The sequence below is a fragment of the Hipposideros armiger genome, unplaced genomic scaffold (assembly GCF_001890085.2).
Source record: "Hipposideros armiger isolate ML-2016 unplaced genomic scaffold, ASM189008v1 scaffold_1205, whole genome shotgun sequence".
Lineage (NCBI taxonomy): Eukaryota > Metazoa > Chordata > Mammalia > Chiroptera > Hipposideridae > Hipposideros > Hipposideros armiger.
In genome coordinates, this window is record NW_017732555.1 from 67,454 (window position 1) to 89,725 (window position 22,272).

The 22,272-nt window shown below is 40.8% G+C and overlaps 1 protein-coding gene across 1 annotated transcript in view; it reads right to left on the reverse strand.

Moving 5' to 3' along the window:
* UBASH3B (ubiquitin associated and SH3 domain containing B) overlaps positions 1-22,272 on the reverse strand; it is a 148,884-nt gene that overhangs the window by 5,493 nt on the left and 121,119 nt on the right. The window contains exons 6-13 of the mRNA XM_019632960.1: positions 18,775-18,983; positions 13,909-14,041; positions 12,241-12,361; positions 11,491-11,613; positions 10,118-10,210; positions 8,728-8,872; positions 3,063-3,169; positions 854-963 (exon numbers count right to left, since the gene is read on the reverse strand). Of these exons, the coding sequence (XP_019488505.1) occupies positions 854-963; positions 3,063-3,169; positions 8,728-8,872; positions 10,118-10,210; positions 11,491-11,613; positions 12,241-12,361; positions 13,909-14,041; positions 18,775-18,983 (1,041 nt within the window). The remainder of the gene's footprint in view (positions 1-853; positions 964-3,062; positions 3,170-8,727; positions 8,873-10,117; positions 10,211-11,490; positions 11,614-12,240; positions 12,362-13,908; positions 14,042-18,774; positions 18,984-22,272) is intronic.

A 22,272-nucleotide genomic window follows, 5' to 3' on the forward strand; every position in this document is an offset into this window, starting at 1 on the left:
CTCCCTCTCTCCCCACCTCTCTCTCTCTCCCCACCCCCTCGCTTGCTCTCTACCCCGCTCCACTCTCTCTCTCATATTCAAAGTTGAAGCTGTGCCCTTCCTAACTTCAGTAGTCATGGCATTTAAAAGCTTATTTTTGGGGGTTTGTTCAGAGCTGCATTTATAAACAAGACAAAAAAAATCTCTGCCCTTAAATAGCTTACAGAGTAATGGGAAGGACAGATGAATAAAAAAGGCTTTAAAAAAAATGAGAAAAGAATTACAATTGAGTTTGAGCCAGGTTCTTTGGGGGCAGATAACGGAAGCACATAAGTGCTTCCCTCAGCCTGAAGGGAAGTGTGTGGGAGGGAGGGCAGCAGACAGAAAACCCTCTTCCACAGTCACAAGAAGAGAGAATCCAGATGTGTCGGCCAGCCTCATGGGTTTTCTGTCTCACAGCCTTGTTCCGAGGTTTGCCTTTCAGCCTGACATTTTAAATCACTGCTTCCTTTGGCCTACCAGCCAGGACCTCTCTTCTAGCTGAGCTGTCAGGTGCTGTGTTTTAGTCCACTCAGCCTTCTTCATCCACTCCACAGTCCCTCATGGAAATCCAGACAATTTGCTTGTAATTCTTAGCTGCTTCCTGAATTTTAGCTCTTAGAAACTAGAACTAGCTCAAACATGTCTTTTTCTCTTCTACAAGGCCTAATAAAGTGCCTTACGCAGAGTACCACTCAATACATATTTTTTGAATCAATAAATGCATCTTCGTAGCTCAGAGAAGATGCTTCAAAGGACTTAGCTATCAGCCAGTCATTGAGCTGTTCTAAAATTACTGGGCACCACAGGCCTCTGAAATGCAAGTATGAATTACCTTTCGAACCATTTGTACAAAGTCCTTGGAGTTCTGAGGTGACAGTCCCTGAAGTTGGCAGGTACATGCTTCAAGGGAAGATGCATGGGCCACAATCAGGATGTTATTTCCTGGGGGGAAAAAGCAAGGACTGGGAACACCATTTCTATAAAGACATATGTACACTTTGTGAATACTGGAAGCCCAGTGTCTAGGAGTGGCAAACATTCTCAAGAAGGAGAGAATTTGGCCAAGCGGTAATTTAAAAATGCTTTGTATTTTTAAGGCAGCTTAATGTCATTAAAAAAACCCAAAAACCCTTTAATCTTAAAATAATTATAGATTCACAGGAGGTTACAAATACATGTAAATGTAGCATTATAGCTGACCCTTCAATAACATGGGTTTGAATTGTGTGGATCTACTTATATGCAATTTATTTCAATAAATACTATAATGTGTTTTCTTTATGATTTTCTTAATAACACTTTCTTTTCTCTCATTTACTTTATTGTAAGAATACAGTATAAAATACATATAACATATAAAATATGTGTTAATCGACTGTTTATAATATCAGTAAGGCTTCCAGTCAACAGTATGCTATTAGTAGTTAAATTTTTGGGAAGTAAAAGTTATATGTGCATTTCTAACTGTGTGGGGGTTGATGCCCTTAACCCCTGCATTATTAAAGGGTCAACTGTACACATAGTATATATACAATAAAATCGTATATTATATATGCCATATATATTGTACAATATATACACATATATTTACATAATAGTGTACACATATATTTACATATTGTATATGTATATACAGTGACTACACACACACACACACACACACACACACACGCGCGCGCGCACACACACCCCAGGGGGGTCCCATGCACCCTTCATCCAGCCTCTTCCAATGGTAACAGCTTGCTTAACTGGTACATTATCCAAATCAGGAAATGGACACTGGTACAATCCATATAGCTTATTTAGATTTCACCAAGTTTACCCAATTCTATTGCATGTATAACTTTTTGTAAACACCACCACAGACAGGACACAAAACTGCTCTTTGTCTACAGTACACTCTGCTACTCCTAATATAGTTTTCAATGTTGTCACTGGAGACCTGTGGGCACTTGAGGCTATTGGCTGATAGAACATGCTGAATATCTTTAAAGCAGGAGCACAAAAGTACTAATGAAGTGAGTGGCTTTATGAGTGATAACTGAAAGGTGGGAATTATCCATAATGCTGTTGACCAGGGCTGTCCACTGTTAACATTTTGGTGTATTCAATTCCAGTCTTTGCTCAATGACAGGGGTCGGCAAAGTTTTGAGACGGAAGAGCCACCAGAGGTTGGCAAACTGCAGCTCGCCAGCCACATGCAGTTCTTTGGGTACGTACATGTGGCTCTGAAGTAAAACTGAAAATGAAAATAAAACTATCATAGTTTCATTTATAATATTACTTTAAATTTTCCTTTATTTGTAAAAATATATTTATGGCTCTCAAATAATTTTTAAATTGTTGTGAGGGACAGGATTGGCTCTTCCAGGGGTTGGGAAGCTTTTGAGACGGAATGTACCCAAAGAGCCGCATGTAGCTCGTGAAGCGCAGTTTGCCGACCCCTGCTCTATGAAGACAAATATTTTATCTTTAAAAAAGTGATGGGAATGTAATACTCTTTTGTAATTTGCTCTTTTTACTAAAAACTTTATAGTGAACAGTCATTTCTATATATCATTAAATATTTGCGTTCAATGTTTGTAAAATTCAATAGCAAACAGACTTGAGTCTTACAGAACACTTTTTGTTTGGTGGCAGCAGTGACGCTATGTGTGTTTGTGTAGGTGTATTTGTGTGTGGATATCCATGCTCCTGAATGAAATTATAGGCAAAACAATGTTATGCCAAAGAACTTCTGGAAATTATAATAGGGAACCTCCTTCACAGAACACAAGATAAATAGCTGGAATGCAGAAATCTAAGTTATTTCATAAAAGTAACTAAGTCTGGTGTATTCTCATGGGATATCTACCATTTTAGGTATTCAAGAGAATACTACAAATTTAACATGAAAGTATCTACAAGAAAGTCCAGAAATATTTTTTCTTTCCTACTTAGCAAAACTGCCAAAACAAGTTGAAACATCTTGAATAGCCTATTAACCTTGATGGAGAAATGGTCACATGTTTAAATACGGAGTCCAACATAATACCACCTACCTTTACTTTTACATTCACTTATTATTTCTTTTGTTACTTGGAAACTTCTGCTGATATAAGTGTCATAGGATTCTGAAACCACTAATTTGCTGACTGGAATGTGAGGTCTGTAACAGAAAAATGAACAAAGACAAAAAAAACCCATTTTGATCCCAAGACAAAACAATTGATATTACTCTAAACTTTTATTTCAAGGCCTTTCTAAAGCTCCCATAATTCTGTTTAGTCATTTCCCTAGAAAGAAAGGAGGTAGAGAGAAGAGTATTTCCACTCTACAGAAGTGGGGTTGAAATGTACAGACTGCACAGAAATAAAGGCTATGTATGGGTGCATGGTGTCAGAGTGACCAGCTGAAAAAGGCAACATTCAGTGCAGGTTTCGCATGCAGGATGATTTATAAGCGGTTTGATTCATTTTACTGACCATCAGTCTTAGGTCACAAGCCAGTTAGGAAGCGAAGCATAGGTTAGATCTCATCTATTTTCATCACCAGATATTTCCTAAGCCTCTCTTTCATAGCCTTGCAAACAATAAGCTGTAAAGATAGGTTTTAGTTTTAAATTTTGTTCTAGCTTTACTGGGATATAATTGATATAAGTTTAAGGTGTTAAGACATGTTGATTTGATACACGTATGTTTCAAAATAATAATCAACAAAGCCTTAGCTAATACCTCCAGCATGTAACATGATTACCATTTCTTTTTTGTGTGTTGAGAACACTTAAGATGTACTCTCTTAGCAACTTTCAAGTATATAATATAGTATTATTAACTGTAATCACCATGCTGTGCATTAGATCTCCAGAACTTATTTATCTTATAACCTGAAGTTTGTACCCTTTGACCAACACTCTCCATTTCCCCTGGTCCCTGGCAACCACCACTCTACCATCTGTTTCTCTGAGTTTGGCTTCTTTAGATTCCACATAGGTGATATCATGTGCAGATATCTTTTTGAGATTCTGTTTTCATTTCCTTTGGATAGATACCCAGAGGTGGGATTGCTGGCTCATATGGTAGTTTTATTTTTAACTTTTTGAGGAACTTCCATACTGTTTTCCATAGAGGCTGCACCAATTTACATTCCCACCAATAATGTAAAAGCATTCCTTTTTCTCCACATCCTTGCCAACACTTGATATTCCATCTTTTTAATGACAACCATTTTAACAGGTGCGAGGTGATATCACTTCGTGGTTTTGGTTTGCATTTCCTTGATTAGTGATGTTGAGCATCTTTTCATGTGCCTGTTGGCCATCTGTATGTTGTCTTCTTTGAAAAAATATCTATTCAGTTTCTCTACTTATTTTTTAATCAGACTGTTTTTATTTTAATATTGAGTAGGTGAGTTCTTCATATATTTTGGATGTTAACCCTTTATCAGATATATGATTTGCAAATACTTTCTCTTATTCTGTAGGTTGCCTTTTCATTTTGTTGGTTGTTTCTTTTGCTTTGCAGAAGTTTTTAGTTTGATGCTGTCCCACTTTTTAATTTTAGCTTTTGTTACTTGTGCTTTTGGTATCATGTCCAAAAAAACAATTGCCAAGACCAATTTCAAGTAGTTTCCCCCCTATGTTTCCATCCAGAATGTTTATGGTTTCAGTTCTTATGTTTAAGTCTTTAAACAATTTTGAGTTAATTTTTGTGAGTGATATAAGATAAAGGTCCAATTTTATTCTTCTGAATGTGGTTACCAAGTTTACCCAGCCATTTACTGAAGAAACTATTCTCCATTGAGTATTCTTGGCTCCCTTGTCAAATATTAATTGACTGTATATTCAAGGGTTTATTTCTGGGCTCTTGATTCTGTTCCATTTGATCTATGTGTCTATTTATACGCCAGTACTATACTGTTTTGATTACTATAGTTTTGTAGTCTAGTTTGAAATCAGAACGTATGATGCCTCCTTTTGTTGTTCCATACAAATTTTAGGATTGTTTTTTCTATTTCTGTGAAAAGTATCATTGGAATTTTGATAGAGGTTGCATTTAATCTATAGATGGCTTTGGGTGGTATGAACAGTTTAACAATATTAATTCTTCCAATTCATGAGCATGGAATATCTTTCCATTTGTTTGTATCTTCAATTTCTTCCATCAAAGTCTTGTAGTTTGCATCGTACAGATCTCTCATTCCCTTGGTTAAATTTATTCCTAAGTATTATATTGTTGTTGATGCTATTGTGAATGGGGTTATTTTATTTCTTTTTCAGATGTGTCATTGTTAGTTAGTGTATAGAAACACAATTGATTTCTGTATGTTGATTTTGTATTCTGCAGCTTTACTGAATTTGTTAATTATTTCTGACAGTTTTATGGTAGAGTCTTTAGGATTTTTCAACATATAAAATCCTATCGCTTGCAAACAAAGACAATTTTATGTCTTGCTTTTCAATTTGGATGCCTTTTGTTTCTTTTTCTTGCCAGATATCTCTAAGACTTTCAATACTATGTTAAATAGGAGTGGTTAAAGTGGGTATCCTTGTCTTTTTCCCGATCTTAGGGGAAAAAGCTTTCAACCTTTCACCATTCAGTATGATGTTAGTTGTGGGCTTGTCACATATGACCTTTATTATGGTGAGGTATGTTCCTTTACAGGCAAATTATTGAGGATTTTTATCATGAAAGGATGGTGTATTTTGTCAAATGTTTTTTCTGCATCTATTGAGATGATCATACAATTTTTATCTTCCATCCTATTAATGCAGCATACCACATTTATTGATTTTTGTATGTTGAATCATCCTTGCATCTCAGGGATAAACCCCACTTGATCACGGTGTAGGATCCTTTTAATATGCTGTTGAATTTGGTTTGCTAATATTTTGTTGAAAATTTTTATATCTATATTCATCAGGAATGTCAGTCTCTAGTTCTTTTCTTGTAGTGTCCTTATCTGGCTTTGCTATCAGGATACTGCTGGCTTTGTAAAATTAGTTGGGGAGTTGTAAGGATAGGTTTTAAAAGCAGATGTTTGGTCCCTTTACTACTTAGAGTTTCTGGTCTATGAGATATTTATCTTGTTTTTGAGTACAGCTATGTCACATTTTCTGTTTTCTTATGTTGTGTTTCATTTTTTATATTTACAGCATGGTAGGCGGAGGTGGTAGTGGGTTCTCAAAGTGAATTCACACAAAATCTTGATCAGAATACATTGCTGCTGCTACTACAATTATTACTACAAGGATTACCAAGAGGTGCCCCTGTGTCAAACTCTGTGCAAAGCACCTTCTTGCATTCTTTGGCTATAGCCCTCCTAGAAACCTTTTTGCAAATTCTGAGTTTATGGATGACAAAACTGAGGCTCAGAAAGGCTTCAGATGACTTGCCTATGCTTACACCATTACAACTCTTAGAGCCTGGATTTGAACCTGGGTCTGATCAATGCCTGTAAACTTGTTCTCCACTTTGGACTGCTTTGGACAGTGTCTTCCTCAAGGCTACCTCTCTATGCACTTGGGTTTACTGTCCAGAGAGGAAGGATGCTGTTCTATTTGAAGAAAACCTGCTCTCATCTAAATAACATTCTCTCAGCAAGCCTACTTCTTCTAGGAAACAGCCTTCTGAATCTCACAACACCCGGGGGCTAGGGAGAAATATAAATCTTCACTTGCTAAGGATGTACCTCCTTGTTCTGGAGTATACTCTTTTTCGCCATCCAAATCTCTTATGCAGTTCTATTACCACTTATGTCATCTGATCTCTCAGGAGGTTCCCCACTCTCCCATGACAAAAAGTCTCTTTGTATGGTCCAGACAGTCATTTCAAGGGTAAGATCACATTGTAATGTATGAGTATTATGTAAGTGAAGAGCAGGTAAATGCTGGCATCCAGTTCTTCCTAGCCAGTTCTTGTCTTAAGCAGTTCTTGCCTTAAAGTTGAACCTATGAATGGCTTCCATGTTTGAGCCACCATTCCTGATGGGAATGGGACAGAGTCAAAGCTTTCTCACCCTTTAGCAGCACGTGTCATGCTCTAGCCACACCTGCAGGACTTCATGTACTGTACTCAAAGTAAGGTGGGCCTCCAACCACCAACTAGACTTGGAACCCTGAGCTCTTGGGTCCAGGCTGTAGAGCAGGCTTCTGTCTTGAGCCCACACCAAAGTTTGATCCATTGCCCCTCTAACACTCCAGATCCATGCCTCCCTATCAATTCCCGCCACCCCCAGTCAAGACCCTGTTCTGAAAGTCTTATCAAACTGGTTTATATTTCATTTTTTTCTGCTTTGCTCCTTCCAGCCTAGCTACCTAAGAGCTGGAATGCTTTCTGCACCAAGCCTCCAGGGTGGGTCTTGCTGCCTGTGGATGGCACTTGGATATTAGTTACCAGCCTGGTTAGTTTCCCTTAACCTAGCTTTCAGTCCTGCTTGCCTCTTGCTCTAAGATGACGGGTCTCTTTAAGCAGGCCATATTATGTTTGACTTATGATACCCTGGCTATCAGTTCTTGCCTACACCATGTTTCTTCAGTCATTTGGCACCACTACTTGCTTCAAAAGGCCCACTCATTTTGCATAACTAATTTCAGACGGAATTTAACTCTAGGGGTGGTGCGTCTCACATTCTTTATTGCTGACTTTCACAGATGATTTACAAAATACTAGAGGACCCGATTGACTGAGTTAATTTTATTTTTGAGGAATGCAAATTCCTTTAAGCAAGAAGAAGTGCACATTGACATATGGGGTTATTTAAAGTCTTAGTTGCAGAGCAACAAGAAAATGAGTATGGGAAAAAGGAGTTTTCTTGTACCTTAGCCAGGAACTCACATAGCTTCACTTGTCATTTGGGTAGGTATTTGAAATGAAAGGTCAAGGGATGTCACAAGAAATACATTTGTTTATATTGTTCACTTGTTCCAAATTCTACCCTAAGAAATAGGAACTTAATTCCCCACTATAATGGTTGTGAATATCTGTCCCTCCTCAAAGACATTTTACCAATGTCTGAGTGGATTTTTGATAATGTAACTATATTATTATTGGTTAATTCTTAATTGTTTACATGTGGATTATTCACCTGTGAGCAATTTACAAACACTTCTTTTTAATTCCAACACAGGCAGTCTGACCCAATGGGAAAAAGCAAAGGACTAGGAATGAGGAAACTGTAAAGCATATTACACAGTGCTTAAAAATGCTCAATAATGGTTAGTTATTATTATGATGTGTCACCACTAAATGTACAACTTTAGGCAAAGACACTTGCACTTTCATATAAAAAAGTAGCTTGCCTACATTCTGGGGTTGTGGCAATAACAAATGAAGATAAAGGGAATTAAAAATGCTTTGAAAAATTAAAAATGACAACCCACGGTAAGACATTGTCATTTCAATATCTCCCAACAAGTTCTGGAGCGGGGTCATCATTTGCTGGTGCCTGCTCCTGGAACGCAAAGCGGTTTTATTATTCACTGAAAGAGATATAATAGTCAGGAAAATCCAATGTATGTGTGTGTGGAGGTATAATCTAAGCTATGCTAAATACAAGGGAATGCTGGCTTTTTTTCAGTTTTGGTTTTTCAAATCACAGTTTGACTTCTACCAATATGGACAACTGCCTGTGGGCTATGTCTGGTCCTTTGTCGCCTTAAGTAGCCTGGCCTGGGGTAGTAACATACTTCCACATTGGCCTCAGGAAACACCAATTTCAGAGGGTTACCTGTAGGTTGTATCAACACTCAGGTTGGCTGCAGCTAACTCTGATGGAGGTATCCATGCAGGTAATGTGTTCCCAGCAACCCATTTTGTCCACTCAAATAAGCCAGGCTCTACACGGATCTTCAAGTGATTTTCTTGTTGTAAACCTTAGAGGTAAAATAAAAAGGAAGATGAAGGAAATGCCACTATTTTCTCAGTGGAAAAGTAGATTACAGGCTAAATTGTTACAAAAATTCTGGTAAATCTTCTATTCTTTTTCCTATCAGATGCTATATATAGTGAAAAGAAGGTGGAAGCATGTGGGTTTGGACCCAGGTTTTTAATTTTTGTGTGTTACAAATATGTGAATTTAATACTCTGGCCACACCACAGGATTTATGCTGGCTTAAAGTGGTAACTGGTTTAAGGGAAAAAACTATAAGTCATTACCCATATAATTTATACAGTTCTGTGACTACTATAATTTCTTTTTCTAAAGTAAGTTCCAAGATTGCCTTATGAAGAATTTCAGTAATGCTCTTAAGCATTCACTGCTTTACAATAGTTTATACTGTATTTGAATATCATGTAAATTATTCATTTTTTTCCAACAGAATATCCAATGTTTAATATTTACAAGTGCCAGTGCACAAGTCTGGTGTTTCATCATAGTGTAATTATACCCAGAGTAGGAATTTTCTGTTTAACTCTCATTATATTGCCTTAAGCCCAGTTTTTCTGTGCAAATTTAACACATTTTAATGCATTGATGCATTCTGGCATACTTAAGATTAATGAATAGAAGTCTCAAATATAGTGTAAATTCTTTGTTGGCTCAGCTATTTCTAGCTCATTCATTTGTTTGGTATAAGTAAACAGTCCAAAGCGGTTTCTTCTGGTTTTCTTTCCATTGAAATCAGAATTGTGATCCCTCTAACTCAAGTTTCCACAGATTTCATGGTGAAAGTTGAGTATCTTTATAGCAATGATGCTTTTAAAGTCATTCCAATTAACTAAAGAAACAGGGATGATTAAGATTTGCCGACACCTAGGAGTACCACTGCTGCTGTAAACAAGAGACAAACAGAGCAGAGTGGGAGGAAGTGACATCATTATTTCAGTGCAGAAAAAGGATATTCTCTGCAGGTTCTAAATTATTGGTAGACAACTATATTTTACATGCTTACAGTTCATTCAAGAAAAAGAAATTATTTGTATACTTCCTTTCATGACATTTATGCTGCCAGAGTATTGTCTTGGGACTTTTGTAGAGACATCTTATAAAGAATCATTGCTAAAAATTCAAAATTTGAAGCTTTCAATTGGCTAATGTCCCATGAGTCTAGGACAATTTAGGTGTGGGGCTGCTGGGAGACAGAGGGATGGACTAGCTGACCTTTATCAAACTGTACCTTTCAAGATGTTGAATGCAGTCTGAACACAGCGCAGGGATGGGGAACAATAGACGTGGTCAATAATGGTGTTACTCTCTAATAAAGCTTCACCTGCAAAAAAAAAACCAAAGGAGATTCAATCTGATGGACTTACTCAGCATCAGCTTGACCCTCAGTGTGGGACAGGATGCCAAGCAGACCCTGCAAACCTCTCTATCAGTAGGGGCTCACATAAAGCCAGAGTTTCCTCCTTGTTTCCAACAAATCCCTTGATGAGAGTTTCTATGAAAGAGGCCAAATAAAAGACCCCTTCTTGTCTTTTTTTTCCCTTCTTTCTGGTGCTAACAAGTGGCAAAATGTCCATCTAGGAGAGACCTAGAAAGACGATAATGCAGATTTCAAGTATGTGATAAAAGCTAAAGGGTTTATATTGTGAAAGTTAGGTTTTGTTTTAACATTATACTGTGCTAAACAAAATTTCATCTTGTCATGTTCTTGGATACTAGAGGTAAATCTCAACATCTGACACTTCAACCCTTTCCTCATGGAATCCACTTCCTTTTCTCTACTGGATAAAGTCCAAACACCTTAATATGGTTGTCAAGGTCTTCCATGAACTTGTCTTCATTCATCTCACCAGCCTCATCTTCTGCCCTGCTCACAATCTATGCTCTAGAAACAAGATGGCGTGTTTCCTCTGTACTCTTGATGCTGTTTCTCATGTGTATGGTTTATGCTGTTCTTCCCACGAAGAATGCCCTTCCCTCCCTCCAGCTCCCTCTTTGCCCAGCTGACTTCCACTTCAGGTCTCAGTTTATCCCTCTTCTCCTCTACTGTGTCTTTTCTGGTGCTCCCATAATTCTCTGTACATACTTTTATTTTTTAATAACATACTGTAAGATATTTATATATGTATACCTTTGTTTTCCTGAAGGTGGGGACTCAGGCTTGGATCCCTAACACCTAGCACAGTACCTTGCACAAAGTAAGTGATCAATCAATACGTGTTAGGTGATTGAACAGGAGGAGGCTGCTATCTCTCTGTGGCAGGTTCTTTGCAAAGAACTGAGCATCTTCAAAGGATCAATTAGCCTTTATACATTCAGCCACTCCAGGGTTCCCTCCTCCTTATGCTTGTTTGTGCTGACCTCTCCACCGCACCAAGCCTGACTTTGCCCTATAACTGGACCATAAGCCCCTCAATAGGAATCACATCTTGTTCGCTTTGGTAAACCAACCCCATGCCAAGCACAGTGTCCTGAACTTAATGGCTACGTAAGAAATCCCTTGAGGAAATTTACTACTTCTAGGAAAGTTATAGAATACCCACTGGAAACAGTATTCTGAAGACATGGCCAGAAATGGCTGAGCTATCACTCCAGGACTCTTACCCACTAATCTTGCTTGCATACATCCAAACACTGTGATTGGAGCATCCTTCTCGTAATCCCGGAAACCACCACTCCGCTGAGGTAAGCTATGAGGCATATTCAGGTTGGTGCGTACGTAGCGGCCTAGAAAAAAAGGCAGACAAAGGCTACGTGAGTTTCTGGTTTCCTTAGGACTTCCATGGCTGACCCTGAGAGTCTCTCCATTTTCCATTCCTTTTTTGGCCCAAGAGCTCGCTAGAAAATATCATTACTGACACTGTTCCTTTGGTAGAGCGTCTTAGAATCTCCTTCTCCATGCTCTTAACAAAAGTTGACAAGAAATAGTTTTTAAGTGAAAGTTGCAACTAGACACTCTAAAGCAGGGGGCTTCTCTGATATTCAAGCATTCCTATCTTAAACATTCCACTCAAATGAAAATGGAACCAAAATGAGCCAGGGTGATTTAATGGTGGAAACTCTGGCTGTTGAATCAGGATATCAGTCTCTGCCTCTGACTTTGTCATATGACCATAGGCAAAATATTTGCCTTCTTTGGTCCCTGGTGTCCCAGTTTATAGAATGGAGACAAGAACATTTACCTCTTCCCTAACACTCAGGACAATCAGGAAGGACTTACAAATGTAACGTATCACAGGCTTTTCAAAGCCCATCTAACCATAAATAACTCCATCTAGATAAATGTAGCTTGATAGTGTCCTCTAGAGGCCATAATTGGTATGGCAATGCTGAGCAGGCCTACCAGCTACTCACCTTTGGCATCAAAGCACTGGGATAGCCAGTACTTCCCAAATACAACATCCATCCTCTCACCATGCCGACACACAAAGAGGCATCTCTTTTGAGGGCCAGGCTGGCTGTTGACTCTCAGAGGCTAAAGAGAAAAAGAGGCTTTTAGTGGGGAAAACATGAGAAAGTAGACATCTCCTAGAGCTAGGTGCCAGGTGAGCTGAGCTCCAGGTCAGGTTCCCAGTGTATGACTTGGATAAGCCCCTTCACTACCTTGTTGTTAGGTTGGCCTGTCTGTAAAATGGGGGGCAGTGAAATGCAGCCTACAGATCTCACAAGTTACTTTGAGGCTGAAAAGAGATGAACTGAGGTGCTTTGCAAAATAACAAGGGTTATAAAGATGGTATTATCATTGCTGCTGCTGCTGTTAGCAGAAGTAATGTTTAGCCAATACTAAAACATGAAGGCCACTTGAGTTACAGCTCAGCGGTAAAACTCGCCAGTATGTAGAGATAGACATGTAGTGGAACAGCTTCCTCCCGTAAAGAGATGCTTGATCCACTTCTTCAGGGAGCGAGAACTTTTATTATCACGCATATGTCTACCTCATCTCTAACATGTGGTGGTTAGACCATATAGTCCAATGGTCTCCTCCAGCAGTGAGGTCTGGTTTGTCTCTAACCACAGTGTAGGCTCTATTGTCCAACTACATGCACGTTGGTGTTCCCAGAAATGGTTCAGGGAGGCCTATTGCTACTTCTGGGTGATGAAATAGTTAAGTCTAGTCAAAGGCATGTCCAAATGACTTTGGTTTCTATAACTGCTGGCTGAATCATTATAGATGTTTCTGTATTCCTTCTTTCTGACAGAGTCAGCTATTCCTAGTTTCTTTAGTGCTGCCAGCTTCATGTTGGCCAGCACTTACATTTGTTTCCAGTTGCCCTGACCAAATTAGTATGTGGGACGGTGGCAGCACACTCTTCCCTATCTCTTCTCCCACTGTTCTCTAATTCAAGCCCTGGGCTCTAGCCAATGTGATCTAGTCTTCTGATCCTCCACATGTTTGAACTTTCATTTTGCCTTTGTCTATATTGTTCAAATGACTCCCCCAGTCTCCGTTCTGCAACCCTTCTGGCATATATCGAGCACATACACAGAACACACACTATGAGCCAGGTGCTCTGCTAAGAGCCTTATTATTACCTTTAATATTTTCATTAAAGTACAGCTGACATACAATTAGTTGCAGGTATACAACAGAGTGATTACGGTGTGATCACCATGATATATCTAGTAACCATCCACCACCATATAAAGTTATTAAGATAGTATTGACTACATTCTCTGTGCTGTATATTTCATTCCCATGACTTATTTATTTTATAACTGGAAGTTTATACTTCTTATTCCTCTTCACCTTTTCACCCATCCCCCTACACTATTTCCTTTAACCTTTGCAACAGCCTACGAAATAGATAACAGCTACTGCTACTTTACAGATAACGTGTTCCCCTCTCCGTGGAACCGCCCTCCTTACCAGCCTAGACCCAAATGCTGGTAGTCATTGTCACAACCACCCATCTGACTTTTCCTAGCCTTGAAGTTTTGTATAACCTAGCGGCCTCATACTTAGTAAATACGTGTTCAGTGAATCTTGAGGTGAGTTGAGGAGGTAACTGGCAATCAGCCTACCTGCGTGGGCTGGCAGATGATAGTCAGGGGAGTCATCTCCCCTAGTCCCTGGTCTTCGTACGGCCGCCTCTCCAATATACCATCACCAAATGATGAAGCGTTGGAAGATGATGTATTTAAGATGGAGTAAGAACTACAGAGGAAGATAAGGAAGATGTTAACTGTTTTGCCCAGGAGTCATCAGCTCTTCATCCTTGGACTAACAGGAATATGGGAATTGGCAGGAAACACTCCCTGGGCAGTGCAATGGTCGGGAAAGCTGAGAAGGGGGTGCCCCATTCTTGGGGAGGAACGTCTGGTTTTATACTGAAGTCTTGCCGTTAATAAATTAGGGGGGAGATGGATTTCTGTACTTGCAACAGATGAATTCATCCTTCTGAGGAAGGATGGGGCCTGTAATTTTGTGCTTATTAAAATGCCACAGGCATAGTTGGCACCAAAGGCATGTTAAAGAATAGTGAATTATCAATTTTGTACCATAGTTTCCAGCTATTTTTCTGGCTCAAAAGAAATAAATAATTCCTGCTGCCTTTAATCTTTTCCATGGTGATTTCCATCTGAACTGACAAATTGGAGGGAACATTTTTACGGTCTCCACCACTCTGCCTGTGGCTCCTAATAATCAAGGAAACCTGATAGCCATTATCCCCTATTCTAACTTCTTCAGTCTCCAAAACCTTCTCTCCATCTCACCTCCAACAAGATGATTAAACACAGAATGATTTCAGAGGAGACCATTCTCACCAGATGTGTAGAGTTGTGAGCCAAGAACTCTCATTTCTGGGTATAACACTAAAACTACAGAAGCCCAAAAGCGGTCTTGCTGAAAGGGACACAGCAAACCATGCCATGTTTCAATTATTTTGATTAGTTAAGAACTCCAAAAAGCTTTATCTAATAAACATTGCAATTTAAATATGGTCGTTAGGCAAATCCTGTGAACATCTCTTTCTGTATCACTGGGCAGTATGAAAGAAGAACATTTAAATTTTAGATTTCTTGCTTCTTTACAACAAGTAGGGTAGCCATATATCCAAGTTTGCCCAGCACAGTCCTGGTTTATATCTGTTGACCTAGCAATCTGTGCAATTTGACATCTGTTCTGGATTGTTTATTTTTAACACAGCACTACTCTTAGAATTTTAATTTTGAAAATAACTTTGTATTATCACCATTATAATAGAGCTACCTGGTTGTTAGTAAAAATTCTTTCAAAAAAATGGGATGGTTTTAATAATTTTAGCACCCCTTCACTTTCTGAGGTGTCCCTTTCTTTGACTGTAAATAGACTCATCCTACTTATACACAAAGGTCACAGGAGCCTCAAACCCTGAAAAAAAAACCACAATGTTTCAGCCCTTGTGCATATCAGAATCACCGGGGGCATATTTAAAAAATATCTGTGCCCAGGCCCCACTCCTCACAGATTATGATTCAGCAGGTCTGGGGCGTAACCTAGGAGGCCCCAGTGTAAAAAAGCTGCATCAGTAAGTTCGATGTGCAGCCAAGTGAGGCCTATTATGGTAAAATCTAAGTGACTATAAACCAAGGAAATCTTGTCCCCTTCACACAGTCTAACAGACCCGCTCTTCTCCTTTATTTTAAGCTGAGACCCTCCCAAACATCACAGTTAAATAAAATTCAGTTTCACTGTCTAATTCCTCAAAGCTTCAGGGCCTGAAATGTCTGGATGAAATCGTTCTGACATTGTGTTTATATCCGCCCCTTAAATTCTTCATTTATTATAGCTGTGAAGACATTGATAGAATCCCTTCTGTCTCTCTTTCAGCTCAGTTGGCAAGGAGAATGCCAACTCCCTTCTCTTCTTAACTGTCACTGTAATCAAAGGACCTGATTCACTCTTGAGACAGCTTAGGGCTGTCAGTTCCAGTAAGAAAACAGTCAGGTGCTTTATGTTGAGAGCAGCATAGGGAGGAAGCTGAACCCGACACCCAGAACATCTTCAGAAGTAGCAGGGAGCCAGTGGCACGTCTCTAGGACACATCAGGCCTGTGTATAAACCCAGAAGGACCAGCCAGTCCACCCCAATTCAGAGGAAACAATGGGGCTTCACCAATTGACAAATATCTAGGGATACTCAGAACCAGGCAAGGTGCTCTAATAAAGGGTGGAAGGGCAGCATTTCCTCAGGATGGACTCAGAGAACTGAGGACAAGGTAGGAAGGGTTGCGAAGGGTCATAGGCCCCAAGTCTCTTCTTGTTGCTTGAATCCCCTGCACAACTTCCCATCAGGTCAGCCAGGTCATGCTCGAGCACCCCTGAGGCTCTACTCCCTTGAGTCTGTCTTTGGTTAGAGGTGAGAGAAGATCTGCCTCCCTGACTCATTTCCACCTCTGGGGTTAAGTAAGATAGTGCAACTCGGGCCGGCCGAGTGGCTCAGTGGGTTAAGAAGAGCTTGCTCAAGAGTGCGAGCTCTGAGTAACAGGGTTGCCGGTTCGATTCCCACATGGGCCAGTGAGCTGCGTTTGAGCTGAGCTGCCACTGAGCTGCCAACAGGCAGCAGGATGGCTCAGCTAGTGAGAGCACGTGCTCCTAACAAGGTTGCCTGTTCGAGATGGTGGGCTATGCCTGCCTGCAACTAAAAACTGAACTCAGCACCTTGAGCTGAGCTGCCACCCGGATAGCTCAGTGGATAGAGTGTGCGCTCTTAACAACAAGGCTGCCGGTTTGACTCCCACATGGGATGGTGGCTACGCCCACCCGCAACTAATTGAATACAACACCTTGAGCTGAGTGGCGCGACGGGACTTGGAGCCGAGCTTGCTGCGCCTTCCACAACTAAGATTGAAGGGCAACAACTTGGCTGTTCCCCTTCCCCAATTCCCCAATAAAATCTTTAAAAAAAAAGTGCAATTCTTCTATAGGATAGCTTTTGTAGAAGAGACATTTGATTTGATGAGCATGTAAGAGGACTAGAAAACAAAAGTTAGAAGAACACCCAAAGCTCATAAAGCTGATGACTATTTTAGATTCAGTGCTGTTATATACGTGGCACTGATCCACATAAAGCAAAGTCCTTTATTTTAGTCTTCACAACACCCCCAAGTTAATTGCCATTAATTATCACCTTCATTTTATAGATTAGCAAACTGAGGCTCAAAAAGGTAATGTAATTGGCCAAGGTCACACAGCTGGTAAGCGGGAGAGTTAGGATTTGAATCCGAGACTATTATAATAAAAAGTGCAATTCTTAATTACAATGTCCTAGCACATGTTAGTATTTCCCCACTCTCAGCAGGGTTGGCTATGGTAGCTGATAATTTCATTTCAGACATGGTTCCCAGGAAAATAACATCATTAGTAATCTCTCAAAATAAAAGGAGAGGACATACAGACCTCCCTGTGATCCAGGACTGAAGTCATTTAGGTTCGCCCATGTTTCAGCCTGAGTTCTAATTTGGGCAAAAATGGGCTTGGATGGAGTGATCTGAAACGGGTCAGCAGGGCTTCTCACATACTATTCTCCCACAGGTAACCCTACTTTTGAGAAAGTGGTCTAAGAGCTGTGCATCATCAGACAAAGAATCTTTTAGTTCTCAGTTTATTCACGTATATTATTATACTTCACTTGTTTTCATAGGGATACAATGGTAACGTTGGAAACCCAACTTATTTATTTTGATGTTCAGAAACATTTCTGAAAAAAGCAAACGTCTGGGGAACACGAGGCAGCTTCGACCTTCCAATTTATGCCACAAAACGCTAGATGTTCAGGGTAGGGGGTGGGGGGTGGACTGGAAGAAAGCAGAAGTTGCTGCTGGGTACCCAGTGATTAAGGAAGAAGATGTTCTTTCCCATCTTTTGGTTTGTGGTTTGTCTGCTAGCTGCTAGCCAGGGTAGGGGAACTTCTTTTCTTTTCTCCCTCCAGGCAAAACACTCACTGAAATAGTCCCTCTCTGCTTTTCTTTTATGGTGGCAATAGTCATGTTAGACACCATGCAGCTAGTGCTCAGAGTTTCCGGCTCTCAGCTACATTGGCACATAGCGAGAACAGGAGGAAGGAAAAACAAACCAGCATGTACACTCTGGCAAGATGCCCGAGTGTGCCAGGGAAGGACTGGCTTTGAACTTCTCGGATTAAGAAAGAGAAAACCCTTTTATTCCTATTTTATCTATCGGGGCAAAGCTGGCCATACAACACAGGCTACTCTGAACCTGGGAGCGGTTTGGTTTAGTGAGAAAAGGGTGAAACGTTATCACTCTAAAGATGACTAGGGAACCATGTGTCATTTTAGTTTCTGGCAGTTGTCCATTTCCTTAGACGTACCTCTCTGTCACCTAGGTATTCATGTGCCAACTCTGAGAACTTGTTCAGGGTCATCTAGTAAGTAAAGGGCAATTATGTCTCCTGACCTTTGCAAACCTTTTCATTACTGGCCTGGCTGGCATAGTAGAAATCTGCCTAGCTGCTCTGGGGAGTCAGACCACTCTGAGAAATAACCCAGGACAAAGTGGACAGAAACCTGAGGGGAGTCAGACCTCTCTGAGAAATAACCCAGGACAAAGTGGACAGAAACCTGAAAGCCATGAAGACTCAGCACTGGGATGACCCACACTTCAGCAATAAGAGATGGACCCCCAAGCAGCCTTCGTCTCCCATCTGGAACTCAGTTATCAAAAGGGGCAGGCAGAGTGAAGCAAAGCAATCCATCACTCATTTTTTCCCATGCCCCAAGGCAGCCCTTCTCTGGAAGTCTGGAACCAACAGAGCTGTCCTCCCCATGGACTCCATTTATTGTGACTGCTGCCATGTGTGTTAAGAATCAAATCCATTTCCCCGCCACCTCCTGAAAGTCTGCAATGTTCTTCAAAAAACAGCAGGCAAAGAATTTTGAGTCAGCTCACCCATGAAATATCCAGGTGCTACATTCGTCAGCCTTGGTGATGTAATTCTCAGGCAGCAGTCCGGAACAGCCGGTGGTTAAGGACGTGCCATAGATCCAGCCCTCGCTGGTGCTGGTCTGCTCCATGGGAGACATGAAGATGAAGTCCCCAGGGACCAGCTCTAGCTCATCGTCATTCTGTGGGGTGTAGGGGTAGATCACCTGTAATGTCTGAAAAAGAGAGGGATGAAGGAGGCTCACGCCTGACCCATTTTCCTAAGTGCCTCCAGGGCAGACCTGTGTGTTCTGTTTGAATAGTGCCCACATCCAGATGTTGACATTTATAGGCGACCCTGGGGGCTGCAGGCTTTGAGTACATCTGGATTCAGATGAGAAAGCATTTCTTCTTTTTTCAGAGTATTGTGGGTGTGTGTCTGGTGCTACTGGAAGGTTCCAGACTTCCCTTCAGGCATGTCTTTGCTTCCCTTCAGGATTCAGAGATGGTTTTTAGAAATTCATCTGAAAGCCCATAGGTTCTCCAGTAAACTGCTATACAAATGCGGTTGGACCTAGTTTCCCCTGCTCCATCGCTGGGGTAGGCCTCATAACAGATACCTGTAACCCAGTTCATGGAAAGTTAGTCTTCTACAGATGGGCCACATGGAGATTCTCCTGTAGGAAGGCTTTGAGAATGAAGTATTTCCCTTTCTATGTAACTCAGCTGCTTCAACAAGACATGGTTCCCTGCCTTCGTGGGACTTTCTTTTTTTTTTTTTAAATCTGAAACGATTTTATTTTAATTATTATTATTATTATTATTATTATTATTATTATTATTTTAATTGGGGAATTGGGGGATGGGAACAGCGCTTGGGAATTAAAAGAAGGGGAACAGACGAATTGCTTTCCTTTTGTTCTTCAGTCTAGTTGTGGAGGACATTGCTTCACTGGCCCAAGTTAGCACCATCATTCGCTCTTCCTGGGCAAGGCAGATCAGTCGCCGGCTTCTGGACGGCCGCTCACTGCGGCTGCTGGCTGCTCACGCTGGCTGCTGGCTACACACGGTAGCCCATGGTAGCCCATGGCAACCCACTGCAGCAGGGGCTGCAGTCTACGCCGTCGCTGGCAACTCACGGCAGCCCAGCTCCAAGTTGAGCTGTTGTTCAGCATCTTAGCTGTAGAGGGCAGTGTCACTGGCCCTCATATGTGGGATCCGAACCGGGGCCCCCTGGCGTCCCAAGCCAGCTCTTAACCAATGCGCCACTCGGCCGGCCCTCGTGGGGCTTTCTTTAAACCTACATTTTTAACAAAGAACTTGAAAGAAAAATATCTGTCATAGCCATCAGTGTGTATGTCTGTGCAACCAGCTTTCATCCGCAAACAGATGGAGACCGTGTGTGTTCCTTTTTTGGGCTCAGTAAACTTCCCCAGGGCCAAACACAGGCCATGCTGCTTGGCTGATTTATTCCATTTTTTTTGCCTCCTTTCCTGGTACATATAAACAGCATAAGCATAGAGATGACGATACTTTGGGACACATCCATTTTGCTATTTTTTATAAATTTATAACAGGAGACCTCAATAGTAAGGAAAATATTTCCTATCCCATTTGTTTCGCAAGGGACACTGAGATGGAGATGCTTTAACAGTTTTTCTTATGATCCCAAAATCACTAGTAGTAGGCTGTATCTTCTAGTTCCCACTTTTAGGTTTTTAACTTTGGCCTCAGTTTTCTCATCTGTAAAATAATACGTGGACTATAAAAGTTAAATGAGACAATCTAAGAAAACTAACTCCTTAGGACAGAGCCTTGTACACAGAAGGGGCATAATTGTTTCTATTGAACCATCATGATGCCTCATTTCCTAGGCGATCTTTTCTTTTAGCTGACTCTGACCCCTGGTCCGTGTGCGGGGTAGACTTGTGAGTTAATCAGCTCACTGGTGTCAAGGTGATACATCAGAACATGTTATAAAGAAAGAATTTCTTGGGGAGGCCGGGTGGCTCAGTTGGTTACAGTGCATGCTCTGAACAACAAGGTTGCCAGTTTGATTCCCACGTGAGATGTGGGCTGTGCCCTCCGCAACTAGATTGAAAATGGCGAATGGACTTGGAGCTGAGCTGTGCCCTCCACAACTAGATTGAAGAACAATGACTTGACTTGGAGCTGATGGGTCCTGGAAAGAACACACTGCTACTCCCCGAACACACACAAAAAAATAAAAAATTAAAAAAAAATAAAAGAGAAAGAATTTCTTCTGGAACTCTAATGAATGGAGCCAGTAAACATGCAATTTTCCTCAGGGAATGAAAGTTATAGGGCATAGAACTCGATGGCACCACTAGATTTCTGATTTTCCTTTTATTTAGAGCACCTGTTTCTTTCCCTACTCCAGCATCTTTCAGCTGTAGATCTTTGCCCCTCCATCACCTCTCCACTCCTTTCCCTTTCCCTGCCACATACATATACAAACCACTTTTTCAAACAAACCAGGAAGGGTCCCTGCTGGGTTGTTAAAATAGTTCTAAGAAAAACAAAAAATTCACAAGAATTCTCTAAGCTAGGTATGTGGTGATCCACCGAAGAACATTCCTTTTCCTAGAACAGGGTGGAGAGAGGCTGTGAGTCATGGGGAACAAGTCGAAACTCGTGTTCCTTAGATATTCAAGCATATAATAGCCTTGGCTAATAATGCCTTTGGCCCAGGGCTGCCTTTCCTCTGAGAAACTCAAAATGACTTCAGAGAACTCATTCCTCCTGTCACTTCGGGGGGAGAGTCCTCTATCTCTAGGTAGTTCCAGGGAAATCGAGGCACAGTAAAGGAGCATAGGAGACAGTGTGTGCTAGGCAGAGAGTAGTTGGGCAATAAGTAGGTTTGACTTACTGAATAAATAAAAAAAGAATGAAGGTATTGTAGCAAATCTAAAATTGTATCTGGTACCCATGTTCCCATACTCCTTTCCCACTCACCAAAAGCACATGCAAAAGTCAGCCTGAGTTTGAACAGATATCAGGACACATGCATAGATTTGTGCAATATTATACTTCCTCTTTTGTTTAATGCTTAGCATCTACTTGTAAGAACTCTGGAGTCTATTTCAAGTATACTTTTCCTCCCTTCCTACACAGGGACAAAATCCAAAGTTTGCTGACTGGCATCTTGGGAAGGACAGTCGCAGCCCTGTGTGATTACAGGAACTGAACTTGATAATCTTTGAAACCCTTTTAGTAACAATAGCAGCTGCACCATTTTTGTTGTTGTACCCACCTTGTGCTGGGTATTATGCTAGGGCTGTTCCATATATCCTTTTATTTAGTCCACACAACAGTCCAGCAAAATATTATCACCATTTTACCACCGAGAAAACGAAGGACTGGAGAGTCACAGAAGTTATAAAAATGAATCAACAATTGCTAAAGTAATGGAGACAGGATTTGAAGCCATGTGTGCTAGTCTCCAGAATTTATGCTTTTTATTTAACTCTGTCCTTCCTCTAGATTTTTATTGCCTGGCATATA